Source organism: Coturnix japonica, chromosome 2, assembly GCF_001577835.2.
Source record: "Coturnix japonica isolate 7356 chromosome 2, Coturnix japonica 2.1, whole genome shotgun sequence".
Taxonomy (NCBI): Eukaryota; Metazoa; Chordata; class Aves; order Galliformes; family Phasianidae; genus Coturnix; species Coturnix japonica.
Window position 1 is genome coordinate 17219897 of NC_029517.1, and position 17896 is coordinate 17237792.

At 36.7% G+C, this 17896-nt stretch overlaps 1 protein-coding gene across 2 annotated transcripts in view; it reads right to left on the minus strand.

Moving 5' to 3' along the window:
- The window catches only part of MALRD1 (MAM and LDL receptor class A domain containing 1), a 204643-nt gene that overhangs the window by 167112 nt on the left and 19635 nt on the right, over positions 1-17896 (minus strand). The window contains exons 8-11 of one of the 2 annotated variants that reach the window (XM_015853499.2): positions 16584-16676; positions 14130-14337; positions 10765-10914; positions 6914-7023 (exon numbers count right to left, since the gene is read on the minus strand). In XM_015853499.2, coding sequence (XP_015708985.1) covers positions 6914-7023; positions 10765-10914; positions 14130-14337; positions 16584-16676 — 561 coding nt within the window. The remainder of the gene's footprint in view (positions 1-6913; positions 7024-10764; positions 10915-14129; positions 14338-16583; positions 16677-17896) is intronic. The other variant, XM_015853500.2, reaches the window with a different exon arrangement.

Below are 17896 nucleotides of genomic sequence, written 5' to 3' on the forward strand. Positions count from 1 at the left end.
CAAGAATCGCGTGAATCGCAGAAAAGATGGTCAGAGTACCGTGGTCTCTAGAAAGCAGAATCTCGGGCAGGAGGTCCCTCGAGCAGAGTCTCGAGCAGCAATCCAGAAGAGAGAATAGGCAGCAGTAGGACAACGGTGGAGGGATCTGAGGTCAGATACCTAGATGCCCACAAAGGTTCTTCAGCATGCAGCCATCTTCTTCAGCATGCAGGCGCTCGCGTAGAGAGGCATCTGGTGTCAGAAAACCTCTCCAAAATTCGGGGTTTGTCCGTGCCCTTTTTATCCTTCTTTCCAGCCTTCGAGACATTTCGGGACGGCTCGGGTCAGAAGTCTTGTGACTTCCTCAGAGCTGTCAATCGTCCTTGAGATGGGCCAACAGGAAAGACCACTTAAGGGCCATTAGTCCTCAGGGATGGCCATCTTCCTTGAGATAGGCCAACACAAAAAGACCACTCAAGGGCCATTGATCAGTATCTTATCTCCCTTTCGTAGCTCCTGGACTTGTCCATCTCCTGCGTGTCTCCATTTCAGCAAACTTTGAGACAGTAATGTAAAAAGCATGGCTTCTTACACCCACTGACTTTCATTGATTACTGATGAATGTTTATGGAGACCAAAAAGTGAATGTGAGCACAGTGAAGAGGGGAGTGGTGCATTTTGGCAACAGTGACATGAAAAACAAGCCACGTTTCAGATGTCCATGCACAGCTATCACACTGTGAAGAGCATCTTGATCAGTTCATCTGCATGAAAGAGTGGATTATGACCAGGAAACTGTACAGAGATGAATATCAGTTTCAGTGTTCAAAACGCTGGTGGCAACACTGGAATATTGCAACCTGTGCCAGCTGGATCCCATGAATGCTCACACTGGAACAAACACTATTTATCAGGACGTACTGAACCAATACAAAGCTGAAGGTGACAGTCTCCTAAATCACTGATTTATTGAGATAAGGTGTCACTCGGACAAGCCATCAACTCTAATCACTACATTTTGATGCTGACTAAGCTGAAAGCTCAGGTTTCCAGAGTCACACCAGAGAAGACCACCTTTCTCTAGAAACAAGAAAACAGCCCCCATACCAGTTTGAAGATCATGAAGCACATTGCCAGTCTTAGCTGGACTGTCCTACCACACCCACCATATAGTCCAGATTTGGCACCTTCTGACTTCCATCTGTTTGGGCCAATGAAAAATATACTGTAGTGGTATAATTTACCGAGCAACTATGCTGTCAAAGCAGCTGTGAAACAGTGGGTCACCTCCACTGGGGCTGATCTTTATGAACACTGCATACAGGCTCCTGTTCATCATGGAAAAAAATGCACAAATAATGGTGTTAGCCATGTTGAAAAATAGTGTTTGGTAACTGAGAAGTTGCTATGTCAAATAGCAGTATTTTGCTCTTTGTATCTGTTTTATGTTCCACTGAAATAAATAGGAGGCATTACTTTTGGAGCAAAACACATATATGCACTATATTACACTATGCTTGCCCTGAAGTACAGAATAAAACAGATTTAATTATTTAATCTGAACCAGACAAAAATTAAGCAGAGAACTGCAGTGAAAACATAAGATTTTTAAGAACTACTTTTTTAATGTGAGCTCCTCCAGTTTCTTCAAGTAGTGAAAGACCAAATCTTTCTTACATTTGCAGACTTTACTTCTCTGCAAAAGCCTTGATAGTACTTGAAATGTTGTGAAGGTAAAAAAGGCGTTGCTGAACAGTTCTCTGCCCATCTTCATATGATCTTATGCAGAGCACCTTGGACTGTCACATTACTATAATAAATATTTTTTTTTCTTTTTCAAACCTCCTGTATGTATCAAAAATTAATGAGTTAAGAAATGCAGACCATGTTAGGCTAATGGCCAAATGTAACCTGTCTTCTGCCTCAAAACAAGCACAGATGAATGTGTTAGTTTTCAGTTATACACAAGAAAAAATTACGGACTTTTATTTGAGCAGGACAGTTGACACAACATAATGATTTTCAAAGACCTTTTGGGACTAATAACTGGCAAAACAGTGCACTCTGTGTGTGTGTAATTAATCATGAATTTAATAAAACTTCATATCATTGATTAAGTTATTGAGAAAACAAACTTGAGCAAACACCTTCCCACCCCTTCCCATGGGGAATATTAGCATTTAAAATGTCTTCTTCATGGTTTTAATTTCCTTTGTTTTCCTTTCAGGTTACACAAAGTCTGGCTTAGATTCTTTGGTGACAATACAGATGGAGCACGAGGTTTGGTATGTCAGTAGCAGTTTCCTTTTGATACATCTTATACCTTCTCTGCTCATTGCTTCTGAGTCCCTGCCTAAGCTCAGGGCCTTGATGGGCCAGTGATGTCCTTACTCTGACACAGGTCACCCAATGCCAAGGGCCTCTTCCTTTCAGAGTTGTCTCTAACCCAGTATAGGTCACCCCACAGATGCAGCAAGAGCTGTAATTCTAGGCATGGAACAGCCTAGAGGCTGCTCCTTTTTCTTAAGAAGGTCTGATCATAAGGATTGCTCAAAATAACTCACTTTCAGAAGACCAAATCCAGGCAGAGTATGGATATAAACATAAATTTACGCATGTAAGAGTAGGACTGGTGAGTTTGAGAACCCTACATACAGATAACTGGCTAATAATCTGAATGTCATCATGCCTGTGGATGCATTACTTTTCACTTCAGGCACCAAACTTAATCCATCAAAAGGGCAAGTACCTGAAATATCCCATTTTTGAATGTACTAAAGGATAGTTTCTTCTGATTTGTTTTATATACTACAAGGTAGTTTAGCAGTTACTGATGGAAATAATGTTTTTTGTTTTTTGCAACACCTTTATTATTTTTTTCTTTTTCTTCCTTCCTTCCTTCCTTCCTTCCTTCCTTCCTTCCTTCCTTCCTTCCTTCCTTCCTTCCTGCCTTTCCTTCCGTCCTTCCTTCCTTCCTTCCTTCCTTCCTCCTTTCCTTCCTTCCTTCCTTCCTTCCTCCTTCCTTCCTTCCTTCCTTCCTTCCTCCCCTCCTTCCTTTCCTTCCTTCCTTCCTTCCTTCCTTCTTCCTTCCTTCCTTCCTTCCTTTCCTTCCTTCCTTCCTTCCTTCCTTCCTTCCTTCCTTCCTTTCCTTTCTTTTCTTCCTTTCTTTCTTCCTTTTTCTTTCTTTCTTTCCTCCTTTCTTTTTCTTTCTTTCTTTCTTTTCTTTCTTTTCTTTCCTTCTTTCTTTCCTTTCTTCTTTCTTTCTTTTTTCTTTCTTTCTTTCTTTCTTTCCTTCTTTCTTTCTTTTCTTTCTTTCTCTTCTTTCTTTCTTCTTCTTCCTCCTTCCTTTCTTCCTTCCTTTCTTTCTTCCTTTCTTTCTTTCTTCCTTTCTTTCTTCCTTTCTTTCTTTCTTTTCTTCTTCCTTTCTTCTTTTCTTCCTTTCTTCCTTTCTTCCTTCCTTTCTTTCTTTCTTTCTTTCTTTCTTCCTTTCTTCCTTCCTTTCTTCTTCCTTTCTTCCTTTCTTCCTTTCTTCCTTTCTTTCTTTCTTTCTTTTTCTTTCTTTCTTTCTTTCTTTCTTTCTTTCTTTCTTTCTTTCTTTCTTTCTTTCTTTCTTTCTTTCTTTCTTTCTTTTTCTTTCTTTCTTTCTTTCTTTCTTTCTTTCTTCCTTTCTTTCTTCCTTTCTTTCTTCCTTTCTTTCTTCCTTTCTTTCTTCCTTCCTTCCTTCCTTCCTTTCTTTCTTTCTTCTTCTCTTTCTCTTTCTTCTTTCTTTCCTTTCTTCTTTCTTTCTTTCTTTCTTTTTCTTTCTTTCTTTCTTTCTTTCTTCTTTCTTTCTTTCTCTTTCTTTCTTTCTTTCTTTCCTTCTTTCTGACTTTTCTTACTTTTCTTTCTTTCTTCCTTTTTTTTCTTTCTTCCTTCCTTTCTTTCTTCCTTTCTTTTCTCCTTCCTACCTCCTTCTTTTCTTGTCTTTCTTTCTCGCTTCCTTTGTCTTTTGTCTTCCTTCCTTCTTCCTTCCTTTCTTCCTTTCTTTTGCCTTTCCTTTTCTTCCTTCACTTTATCTTCCTTTCGGTTTCTGTTCTCTTCCTTTCTTTCTTTCTTTCTTTCTTTCTTTCTTTCTTTCTTTCTTTCTTTCTTTCTTTCTTTCTTTCTTTCTTTCTTTCTTTCTAAATCATTTTTTGGGTTTCATGGTCTGATACTACTTCCTTCTCCCCTCACCACTCCAGCATGGGAATTATATATTGTAAAGGATAATCTCATGATTTCTCAACAAATTTAAATAATTCATAGTGATATTTTGCCCCTACAAGACAAGGCAAGATAAGAGAAAAGAAAAACTCTGCCACAGTTATTCAAACACTTTGAAATGAGTTGTTTGAACAAGCAGACCCTAAATAATGTAAATACAAAGAGTACGTTTATCAAATATGTTTTAAAAAAAATCTTCTGAGTTTTTCTTATGGAAGAAATAAAATCATTAATAATAAAAACTACCCTTGCTTGCTATGCTACGTCTACACACTCCTTTTTAGAATTACTTCTCTGACCATTAAAGTAACTTAAGCAGAGAGCTGGGACTAGAAACTTGCTTTTACAATTCTAAAACCTTAAGCTAAATGAAGATGTTTCTTAGCTGACAACTACAGAAAGACCCTGCTACAAGAAGCTGCGCAAAGAATTTACTTCTAAGCTTCAATTAGTCAGTGAGGCATAATGTAATCCCTCAACTCCATTTTTTTTTTTATTATTATTATTTTTTAATTTAACCATTGGAGCCAAAGAATTGTAAAGCTATTAATAAACATAGATCTCTTTATGTAGATCCCTTTATCCTCTCAGTGGGACACCCAACATAGGACAACATCTCACATCTAAATACAGAGAGCATAACACATCAATACACATCCTAATGAGCAACTGTTACTCCTTGCTGTCTCCCAGAAATAAAAGCTTACAGGGAAAATGTGGCAGAAAGCCAAGCTTCCAGTTTTTAGAAACACCCTTTTTTCAAACATGTATAGCAGGATGAGAACTTTCACTGTTGCAGAATCTTGGATCCTTAAGTATGTGCAATATACACGTACTCCAAATTAAAAATACCCTTAATTTCTGACTAGGCTGAAGAAGTGCATGTGCATTCCTACTGAATTTATGTTTATTTGGAATACATACCAAACACTGCAAGAGGTCTTAACTGGGGCTACTCATTGACTTACAAACTAGTTCTGACCAGGTAACCTTAATGGATTCTAAGATGAATTTATCTGAACTTGAAAAGTACTTATCTACCCACTATCGAAGTCTACAAAAGAGATGTGAAACTGCCTGGATGAATGCACTGTATGCACAAAGGATGTTGGTACTCCAAGTCTAGTGGGATAGGCCTCTGATGGGATTCTGAGAGGCCTTCAGTGTTCCCTGCAGCAGCATTGTGCTCAATTTCATTCTGCATCTATTTTATTTGTGATTCTTTACAACAATATGATATGTGAAGATTAAGGAGGAGCACTGTGATAGCTATTCTTAAGCTGTTTACAATGCTTCCACTCAGCTGCAAGATGCAACTATTTAACTGAGATCTGGTAACTCACTGACGTGCATAGTCTAAGTCAGCTACAGCATCAAATAAAACAGATTTATTTAAGCCAACACTTGTTTCAAATCACTCAGACTACAAAGCCTTTGTGCTGCTAGAATAAAATTCAGCTATTTGATGGGCCTTCTCTTAAAATCTTTTCTGATTAAAAAAAAAAAAAAAATCTAAATGAAACTACAGTTTCTATTTGACATTGATTTTGAAAAATTAGCAACCAGTCTGTAGTTTATTATATTTCTTTAAAGGCTCTTTTTTAACCACAAACACAAGAAGGTGAGTTTGAAAAGCTTTCAGTATTTTTTTTTTTCTTTTCTCCTCACTGACCTTTTATATCAGGAGACATCACAGAGTAGCAGAATAAATACAAAACTATGTAATCACACATTTTAACACAAATCCAGTGTGTCATATGGTTTGAAAGATAATGAAAATCTAAAAAAGACTTTGAAAAAAAACCTAAACATAAAATCATTCAGCATCTGTTCTCTTCATTCGGTGGGCAAAAAGAATAAATAAAAATGCAAGTAAAAGTTTTTTTGTTGTTGTTATAAGTGCATTTATATATTTATTTCCTCAATTTTAAATTTAAAATAATTTTTTGAGTATGGCAACATTAAAATCAGAAAACGTGGTTTTCCTTTTTTACTCTCAGGCTTGCTCTTTTTTTTTCTTCCTTAACAACACACTCTGATCCCCATTTTTCCATTTAGCTTTCTATTTTCTCAGGTCAAGTGCCATCCTCACTAATTCTTTTTGCATTTCCCTCAAGAACTATAAGATATTTGACAAATAACAACAAAAAAACAACAAAACTCAACTACAAGTTAAATGATTAATGATTGTACAGTTCAGCTTAATAAGCACCCTCTTAAATTAATTAAACTTAGTATATCTCTGAAGCACGATAGCCAGTTCTCTCCAATCACTCTAGCACATTTAATCCATATAGAAAATTCAAACCACATATCTCCTGTAAAGGAAAGATGGACATGGGAATATTTCCAGCTAACAGAACTAACAGATAACAGCATGAGGATTCTTTGCCAGCTTTTGCTCGAAAGGCAGGCTTGATTTGACTGCATGCTGATATAGCCCTAGTAATGTTGTTCAGCTATGTTATTCACTGCATAAAAAACCTCTAAAGAATATCCTGAGCCAACTCATAGAAGCTTTAGAAAGAATAATAATCAGATACAAGTCCCTTGCTCCTAAAAAAAATTAGTCTGTTTCTCATTCTTCTGTAATAGTTTTTCTGTGGCAATGCTAACAGCAAGAAAAACAGCATTTCAACACATCAGGTGATGGATAGCTTGAAAAGTTGGGAGCAGGTTATCCAAAAGTTACCTGACAGCAGGAATAACCAGGGGACAGCTTGACAAGGAAGGGACTCCCCAGATCAGACATGGCTGTCTCTTTGTGCATCTGAGATGATCCACTAAAGTAGATGAATGTTTCTGTAAACAAAATTCAAAGAAATACAAGAAATATGTCATGCTCCAATGGCAAATAATTGCCTCAGAGAGGTAACTATGTGCACTGTGAGGTGCACATGAAAATTACTCATAAGTTTAAATAAATGGAACAGCATTTTCTTCAGCTCTACACCTATGAATAAAAAGAAAAGAGTTGTACCAGCCTGTGACAACCAATACCTGTATAAACAACAACAAAAAAATGCTGAATATTCCTGTGATCCTGTCTCTTTTCTCAGCAGTAAAGTCCAAAGGTGTGGAAAGAGGGTGAAGAAAAGCTTGGTATTCCCGCAGTCATTGCTAAAAATCATAGAATCTCAGAATTGATCAGGTTGGAAAAGACCTTCATGATCACCAGGTCCAACCTCAGTCTAACCATAGTACCCTAACTCTAACACCACTAATAATGTCCCCGGACACCACATCCAGGTAGTTTTTAAACACATTTAGAGGTGGTGACTCAACCACCTCCCTGGGGAGCCTATTCCAGTGCTTAACAACCCTTTCTGTAAAGTTTTCCAACCTAAACCTCCCCTGGCACAACTTGAGGTCATTTCCCCTCATCCTGTCACCAGTGAGAAGAGACCAACTCTGCTCTCTCTGCAATCACCTTTCAGATATTGGAAGAGAGCAATAAGGTCTCCCCTCAGCTGCATCTACCCCAGACTAAAAAGGCACAGATCCCTTAGTAGCTCCTCATGGGGCATATTCTCCAAGCACTTCACAAGCCTTGTTGCCCTTCTTTGGACCTGTTCCAGCATGTCGATGTCTTTTCTGTATTGAGGTGCCCAAAACTGAACACAGTACTCAATCTGAGGCCTCACCAGTGCCAAGTACAGGGCACTGCTTCCCTAGTCCTGCTCACCACACCATTCCTGATACAAGCCAGGATGCCGTTGGCCTTCTTGGCTACCTGGGCACACTGCTGGCTCATATTCAGCCAGTTGTCCATCAGTACACTGAGATTCCTTTTCCATCAGGCAGCTTTCCAGCCACACCTCCCCATACCTATAGGGTTGCCTGGGGTTGTTCTGATGGTTGAAACTCATACAGTTTTCCCTGGCCCATCGATCCAGTCTATACAGGTCCCTCTGTACTGCCTTACTACCCTCCAGCTGATCAACACTCCCTCCCAGCTTGCTGTCATTCATGAACTTATTAAGGATGCATTCAATTCCTTCATTAAGACCACTGATAAAAATGATAAATAGGAGTGGTTCCAGTACTGAGTCCTGGGGGACACCACTCATGACTGGCTGCCAACTGGATTTAACTCTAAGCCTATCTTGTCATGGTGTCTGGAAACACTTGAAATTTAGGAAATAAAGCTCTGCAAAGAGGCGTTCACTTGCAGTTTCCGTGACTTTACTGTGCAGACAAAATGAAGGCATCTTCGTCTGCCCTCTTCAGGCAAAACACTTCAGACCCCTGTTCTCCAAATGTTACAAGTGCATGCATTACCTTGTTCACAACAATTCCCGCAGGCCTTATCACAGTCTGAGGAGAGCAAAGGGACTGCTGGAGAAGAGCACCGTGGAGACTGAACTATGCAGACCACAGCTTAACCTTAAAGGACACACTTTAATTTGATTTAATAATGTTGCAAACTGAATTTAGAATAAAATTTAATTTCCTTTAGGAAACAGTACTCACTCACATCACAACCCAAACAGTTTTAAGCACATTAACAATGTTGGAGACCATGGGAGCCAATGGAATAAGCTGTATTTTCTCATGGGGTCTACAGACTTGACATTGTTGTCTGTGCTAGTGGGGATGAAAGCTTAATTAAAGATCTAATCTGAACCCTGGCAAACAAACTGCCTTTGGATTTGAACTACAGCAGATGTGCTTCAAACAAAGGTAGGAAAGGATAAACATCTTCAAGGGGCCCTAAAGCAGCATATTTTGAATGCCATCAGTGCTGCCTACACTGAATACTGAGACTATTTCACGAAAGTCTATGCAAAACAGCACTAAAGGCTGTCTTGTTTGTACATTGATATTACACACATATTGCCTTACATCTTTGAAAATCAGCTATTGTACTGCCTCAGTCACACTCCATAGCCATTTATTTCCCATGGATACATAATGAAGCAGAGGGTTAAGTCCAGCCCCATGTGAATAATCACTGATCTTTAGCAAGACTGGCACAAAGAGGTAACCATTCCAGCTCCGTGTACAAGCAGGCATGCTGCACTCCACAGCATGAGGGAAACTCCCCTCATTGCAATGCAAACGCACATCAAAGGATCCTCTCTTAATTTGCAGCTGAGGCTCTACAGTACTCTCCTTAATATATTCATTAATCAAAATTTCATGCTGCCCTCCCCAGGAGAGAATAAAGATGAACACTCTGTGATGTCACAGATAACTATTTAAACCTGAAAGGTTATGATTTAACACTGACAAAAACTTGCTCAAATTCTGAAAGCTTTATTACAGAGTTGTGATGTGGCTAAAGCAAGCACAGTAATAGATGGTTACAAGACCACAACAGAATGACCTTTGCACTGACTTACACAGGGAATGCATCATTATTGGGTTTGAGAGATACTGTGTGGTAACCTCAAGATCTGTCTGGGATACAGGCTTCAACCTACAGCCTGTAACTCTGTATAAAGACACAAACCTACTAGGAAATGATTCAGGTATCAAAGCAGCTTAAGAGCCATAGCTCATATGGGCTAACATGCTTGTTATGCGGTATAGAAGTTTCTTCAGGTCACTTTCATTACACATACATTCACCAGTGCCTAGAATAACCCATGTGGGAAATCTGCAGTCATATCAATGCTCTTCTGGAGCCGTGAACACTGGGAAGCTGAGAAACAGCAACATTTGGAGAGAACACCCTAATGAAGTATTTGAACTTCTATGAGTGTGGCAATAAAATAGAATATCCAATTGCTACTCAGAAAGCAAATATCTGTTGCACTTCACCACTCAGGAACCAATAGTATATGAACATGCAGTCAGACTTATTAGATAACATGCATGCACGTAATCACAGACCAATAGAGTTTACCCTTTACCTTTGAATGTTTAAGGTAGAATAATTCAAGTTTCACTTTCCTTTAATATGAAGGTGTGAGAGAAGTGTGTAGGTCTGAATGTAGTACAATATATACCATTGTAAAAATTAATTTAAAGGGATAGATTCTGTAGCAGTTCAATTTCCATTGGAAGCACCATAATAGTTACATTTTAATGCAAGCAAAGTCACATTTGCAATTGTTATTTGATAATAATAAGCATATTTGGCAGCTTTAAACAGTTCATTGATAACACTTCAATTTCTGAAAAAACAAGCAAACAAAAACAAAGCCAACAAATAAACTAACTCTCTGTTGGAATCTACTTTTCCAGCTGAGTGCATTTTATAGAAACTAAGGACTAGAAGAAGAAATATGGGTTTATCCTGTAGGATAAAATAAAAAATAAAAATCAATTAATTTACCCTTGCTCTATATAAAAAAAAACTACAGTGGTTTTTTTTCCAAATAATATTTTTTTGAAAACACCCTTGTGAATTTTGGAATCAAAAGTGATCATCAAACGTGTGAACAAAGTTAGCTATGTCTATTCAAAAGGCGTGATCTCAAAAAACTGAATGTTGCATTCAGTCACCATTTTCTATGTATCATACATTTCAAATTCAGTTTCATCAGATAGGCATCATTAAGAATGTTTCAGATATATGTGTATATAATCTCTCACCGTGTCCAGATTTAGTTGTTTGATCTCTGTCAGGGAGTCTGCTGTCAAAGGAAGCCCCTTCTTTCATGATGTTCCACTTAGTATCAGTCGTGTTCAGCGTCTTCCAACCACAGAAGTCAGTGTCAAAATTACATATACTGTAATTAGCTGCTGTACAAAGAACAAGATATAATTAAGTTGAATTGGATGCAACATTTAAATGACAGATCTACAGTATTTTGTACTCATATGTAGAAGGAGTTTTAATCAAGAAATCACTGTTATGTTTCACTGAAATGTAGATTTTTTAGCTGGAGAAAAAAAGGCGTAGAATACAGGCAATAAATCAGGGAGGTCCCTCCATTCTTAAACTCAGAACTGCAAAAGCAATTACCTATAAAAGAATAAACTATATCTTAGTAAGTGTGAGATCTATGCATAGGCTGCTGTCAGTTATGGATTTATGATTATATTTTTTCAAAAATGAATTTTACTGTAAATTTCATTATGAGTGCATGGTGGAAAAAAAAAAAATCAAATATACTTGGTAGAAATTAAAAATAGAAGAGTTAAACTACAAACAGCTGTTTTAAGGCTAAAAGGAAGGTGATTTTCTTTCATAAACACATGGAGGATGTCCCTCCCCACAATCACTTTGCATCTATACAAACTTTGAAGAGTTGTCAGTTTCCAGAAAGACTACTGTTTCAAAGAGAAAATAGGAAGTGCTCCCAAAACGTCTTGCCAAGCACAATTCTAGGATACCTAATTATTCATTTGCTTGCAGTGCTTACTAAGTATGTATCTTAAAAATTTAAAAATATGTTATAGTAAGCAAACTGCTTCCAATACTTCATATCAGCAATGGTATGTAGTGCAAAACTTTGTTACATTGGATGACAAATAAAGAAAAGGCATAAGCATGAGAGGATTCTGACATCAGCATAAAAGTGGTCTTTTTAATCTTTCAAATGATCTAAGAACTCTTTCTCACTTTCTATATTTATATTAACTAGGAATTGATCATTCATCTTTCACTATAATATAAGAGAGCTAGAAGTGATCTCAATTTAATACTAGAAAAATTGATTTCATATTTTTTTTTCACTCATTAAACTCATTGATTTCAAATACTGTTACATAGCACAAAATTACACAAAACTGCTTCCCATGAGAATTCTGATTTTTCAAGCTTTCAATCATACTTATATAAATAGGCATAAATTACCAAGTACTGTAAAACATAAAAGTGTATATATGTTCTTAAAATAAACTATATTTTCACGTCCACTTATGTCAAGTTAACTTGAGCAAAAAGAAATATTGTTTTTCCTTCCCTATTACAGTGAAATAAAGAAAATCCTCAAAGTGAAGAACCCTTCACATTGCTAAGAAATAGCTGTCTGCCTTTGTTTTTATTCAGTATGGAGTTCTGACAGCTCTGCATCCTGAGAGCACTTCATCAAAGGAAACTACTGAAGATATGTTCAAGGATAGTGCTAGAATCTAAAAGAATAGAGGCTAAAACATGCCCTATTGTACCAGATGGGAATTTGTATTGGATTTAATGTGAATAGATATAGTTCACTCAAAATATCACAGAGGACAATTTCAAGATGATGTGGAAAATGTACACAATGTGAGGAAATGAACAAAAGAAAAATACAGGACAGTTTTTGCTTTAGGTCTCTTTTGTTTAAGAGTGCAGAAAGTGCCAGAAAGTCAAATTTTCTAAGCTGATCAAACTGCTGAAGAAACAAGTTTCACCTTTAGAGTTCTCTTCTCTGAAAAGGGGTGTACAAATAAAGTATTCAAGAAAATATTAGATGTTAAAATAGACAACCTTAAAAAGAGTCACTTTTATTTTAAAGGCTTTTTGACTTCTTTCTTCTCAGTTATTAAATCAAAGAATCAAACATCTGCTATAGTCACTCATATTTTAGAAAAATCACTTTTTTCCCATGTTTGATTTTTAAGCAGATGACCATACTTTTGTGCACTAATCAAACAAGATGATAGAGGTTTAATCTGAAAGTGCTTAAACACAAAGTGAAGCATATAATCTCAATATTTCAGGTTAAACTGAGAAACAAACTTATTTTCTTTAATTTGAAACAGAAACTGCAGAATGCTAGGCACAGTTATGGAAGAGGACTGCGCAATTCCTGGGCCAACAGCTTAATTCCAAATGTGCCACAGAGGACAGCACTGACTCCCTAATCTTTACTTTCTTCTGTGCACTCATCAGTTTTTTTTTTACCCAAGTATGATGAAAGCAATATTACCTGGTGAATCCCACTGTCTTCTTTATTGCACACTATAAGACTGACTACTGTTTTTCAATTATGCAGTGCCAAAGCTCACTGCCCAAGCCACAAGGGTTTAAAATTAAAAAGCATAATAGACTGTGGGCATAGAATAGCATAAACCTTCCTATTTAAAATGGTATTTCAACATTCACACATATAACTTGTTTCACAGATAGTTACTGCATGGCTATTGAAGTGTTTGAAAGGAACAAAAGGTTAAAACTGAAATAGAGAGAACTAAGTCAAAAATCGTTTCTGAACCTTCTCAGTGAATTTGAAAATAAAACATTAACAGTGTCCTCCATCTTGCTACTTTGAGTGACCCACAACATTTTTATCTGCAGCTCCCAACAATAATCTATATCATTACTAATTTCTGAAGTATGTATACAGTTTTCATCTGCAACACACGCTGTTGCAGTCCATAGAAATAGGTTGTTATGTGCTTGTCATGAACAAAACTGTACTTAGCACAATGATAATTTTAAAAGCTGAAGTATCTAAGAATACTTTTAAATGTGGGTCTAAATCATTTCACATAAACATTTTCCATAAATTTCTGTTCTTTTCTTTTGACTGTATAGTGAAAACTACATCTAAGCAACATTCCCTTCAATTGAAAATATGGTTTAGATAAATCTCATGAAATATAGCTCATATCATCCAATGTATTTTCTCCCAAAAACTCTGACATCCTAGGTTAGAGAAATGTTTTAAATGAGGTTCTGTGGCAGATTTCAGTTCCTCTCAAATTGAAGAATTATGGATTGTAAACACTGAAGGCAAGGGATACATTTAGACAAAAGCGTGCAAAATTCTGTGGTCCTAATCACTTTTCTAAACCCAAAACATATTGCTGGGATCTGACGAAGAAATAGAAAGTAGAAAAAAACAAAAAACAAACAATACACTATGAACATAGTCATAAATTTGTATAACAGGAAATATACTAGGAGAAAATGAACACATATAAGTAATAGAGGTTAGTTTCCTTATTTTCTCTTGTCATTCCCTGGATAGGACCTATTTAGGTTCTACTTCTCTCTTCAGCACTGTATCCTTCAGAAATTCACTTACAGCAAGCTGCTGGATCCTCATCACTGTTGTCAGAGCAGTCTGGGTGAAAGACACAGGACGATCCATGCTCAGTAGATTTCCCATTAGTGCACATGAATTCTTCTAAGGAGTTGAAAGCTGATAGCTCTGAGCATGTGGTGTCCAAAAACTGGATGTTATTTAAACAGATGAAGCCTGTCTTGCTCTGGAATGTTCCCTTAAGTTTCAGCTGCATATTGTTAAAGTTAAAATATTTGCATTAACAGACAGGGAGAAACTTTTTTTCTCTTTACTGTGAAACAGTAATGTCTTATTTGCAAAAATCAATGGATGCCTCCCATTAAAGAAAGAAGCCAAATTTCCAACTGTCTTGCTGGTCCAACCAGTTTATCACAAATCCTAAACAATCAGGAAGCTGGGGAAGAGGAGGCCAGCAGCTATTACGAATTAGGGTGATGGGGAAGGGAAAACGGGATTGAGGAAAGAAGCAAGAATTGTGTAAAGCAGGGATAGTCACCACCAAGATCCAACAGCATCCCATTGCATGCGGTTACAATGGTCTGATGCCAATACAGAAAAGAAAGATTTCTCCAGCTTTGACCAGGACTTGCCTGGACTTGTCCATCTGTGTTCCTCAGCAAGCTTTGAGACAAAGGTGCAAAAAGAATCATTTCTGACACCAACCAGAAGTTGAAATGCTGCAATGATTACTTCGGGTTGATTTTTTCTGAAAGTATTCAGTTAAAATGATTCGACAGATTCTAAAGGGGAAGTGAAGCAAAATCCCGTTTTAAAGAAAAACCCCAAGTATTCCAACCATTAAGCTAAAAAGCTGCCATGCCTCTGGGCTTCAGAAGAGTGATTTGACATTTAACATCCTAAAGAACTTGTCTTCTGAAGTCTCTTCAGAACCTCATTTTTCTGGTTTCCCAAGAAGAAAAACTACGTTACACTCACAAGAGATTAAAAATGGTTTAGAGACCTACTCAGACACTGACTGACATAGCATAGCTCATAGTTGGCCTATTGATATCCGAAAGCTGTACCCACATACATAGTGGGATTGGCTTTTGCCTGGTGGCAGCCCTTGAACACTTTCAGGCTGGGAGACAGCAAATTTGCTTGACTCAAAACAACAGTAGGGATCACATTGACTTTTTACTTGCATGGGCTATGCCAATCCTTAAGTCTATGTTATTATTTTACCACTATTGACATAAGGATTCAGGGATTATTTCTCTCTCCAACAGACTTCTCTTGCACTTTTACACATGCTGATAAAGAGCAGTGTAATTCTTAGGAGAATATTTCTTGCTCTCAGCCATGATGTGTGCCAGTACTGGGTTTCAAAGATTTTCTTATGCCAATCAAGTTCCCAGAGTGTGGGTTTTGACAGGTGGGGACATGGTTAGAATAAAAGCTTCATAAATAGTCATGCACAGGAGGCAGAATGCAGAAGGTGAGACAAGGGGTAAGGATTTCATACACAACAGAGGTAAACTAGAATAAACACACTTTGAGAAGTAATCAGATAACTTTCTCTAACTTTCCATGCCCTCAGAATTAGCTTGAAGTCTGAAGAAGCATCTTCCATTAAATCAATATCCAAAATTACAAAAGCTTCTATCACTATCAGTTCTCTAGTAGTTCAAGTGGAAAAAAGAAAAGGACAATGCTGAAAATGTTACATAGTTACACAATTACAGTAACTCTATTTCCCTAAGCACGTGCGATCACAATGTTTCTTTATTACAGAAAAGTTTTGGCTGCATAAAACCTCTTCAGAATTTTGTTTATTTTTGGATGCTAGAGATAATCTCGTACATAACTGGTTCTTTATATGTACTTTTCCTTATAGGAAAAGGAGATGCAGGTGACAACAAGAATTTGTAATACAGCACCTTGCTAAAATGCATTCATTAGATACACGTAAAAATGTCAAGTGTTCACAGTAGGTTTGGTCTTTGTCTTTTCAGAGATCACCTTTACAGCAGATTGTTGAAACAGTTAATTATAAAAGTTATTATGTTATTATGAAAAATAATAATAATAATGTTGATATAAAATTACTTCAAATAGAAGCCTTTAATTGCGTTCTCTAAATTAAAGGGAAAAAATCAAGGAGAAGATACTCTCTCACAATTATTCATTCATGCCATTCCACTGAAATCACACAATCATTCCCATCATTCCACTAAATTGCATTTGTATTTAAACAAGCTGATAATAACTAAGATGGATTCATCTGCTCTGCTAAAGTATGCTGAGATACATATGCATTTTCTTGTATGTTACTAAGGCCAGTAGTTTCATGCTGTACTCTGTTTTTGTTGATCTGTGATCAGAGCTATACTCAACTGAACTAATGAAGAACAGAGCCCTTCAGGATACATATAAACATAACAAATTCCTGCATATCCTAGACAACAAGGTAAAGAATTTTCAAAATAAGGCACTTGCCTTTTTCACTCATACCTTTATTTTTTCTAGCCCTGTTGGTATCTGCATGCACGCTTTGGCCCATTCTTTGTTAGTAGTAGTGTTGGTTTCCCACAAGACATGCTCCTCCTGTGGAATGTAGAATACAATGTTATGAAGTTAAATTTCATCAATTTCATCAATTCCATAGATAAGGAGAGTTATCTTTTTTCTGCCTTGCAATATACATGTACTTTTTCTCTTTTCCTACCAAGGCTTCCACTATTTTGACATGTTAACAAAGTTGAAAGACCAAATCTCCACTGAATAAGTGTTCAAAAATTAGTTTTGGAAAACTGCAAGACAGGGTTAAGTCAATGCCCTAATTTCAAACATAAAATGATATACGAGAAAAAAATTGGACAAGCCACATGACATACAAGCCACATAACAGTCAGTTGTGAGATTTCGCATTAGGATATTTTTCAGCTAGTTCACTTTTTATGTACTCTTAGATACTTACGTAGAGACTTTCAACATCAAGGACATTTCAATCTGTGGAAATCATGCTTCTTTTTGCTAAATAATTCAGCTTCCAGAAAAAAATCTGCAACATCCATATAAGGATGCTGCACTAGAAACCATACTTCATGACAGATTAAAAGTATAGTCTGGTTTTAAATATGGTTTAAATATTTTCTTTTAAGAACATATAAGTGACAATATCTGGGTACGTATATATCCCTACACACATACATAAGAGTAAATGCAGAGGGTTTCTACAAGGTACACTTGTGTTTGAAAGAAGCTTGTGTTTGTCTTCTAAGTAAAATTTTGTTCACATGTGATTAATCACTTAGGTACCCATTCTCACAGCTGCCTTTCTTCCCAGTTTATTTGAATAAAGATAGCTTGTGGAAGTAAACTATTGACTTTTCTGCTTGCATCAGCAAATCATTTCAGGGGTAGCAACTTTCCGAGTTATTGTAACCTGTATCAGACATTACATTACTCCCTGATTTTATACAATTCCAGTAACCCAACAGCAAGCAATATTTCCCATCTTCACAGTGTTTCTCTGTAGTGTTTCTTTCATTACTTCAGTACAAATGGGTTAGACTCTCTAGTACATTCCTTGCTTCTCTTCCTGTCTTCTAGAAGGTTCAGTCTATCAGTTTTATTGTACTTTCTCCTGAGATTTATTTTGGTGTTACAGGGAAGTTGCTCAAAATACCTTCTGTCTATTCCCCTTAATATGATATAACACTGTCTGCAAAAAAAAAAATAAAAAATTTGTATGACTAAAATGAACAAGAATTATGAGATTTGTTTCTTTTTACATTTTATTTTTCCTAAAATATTGCTACTCA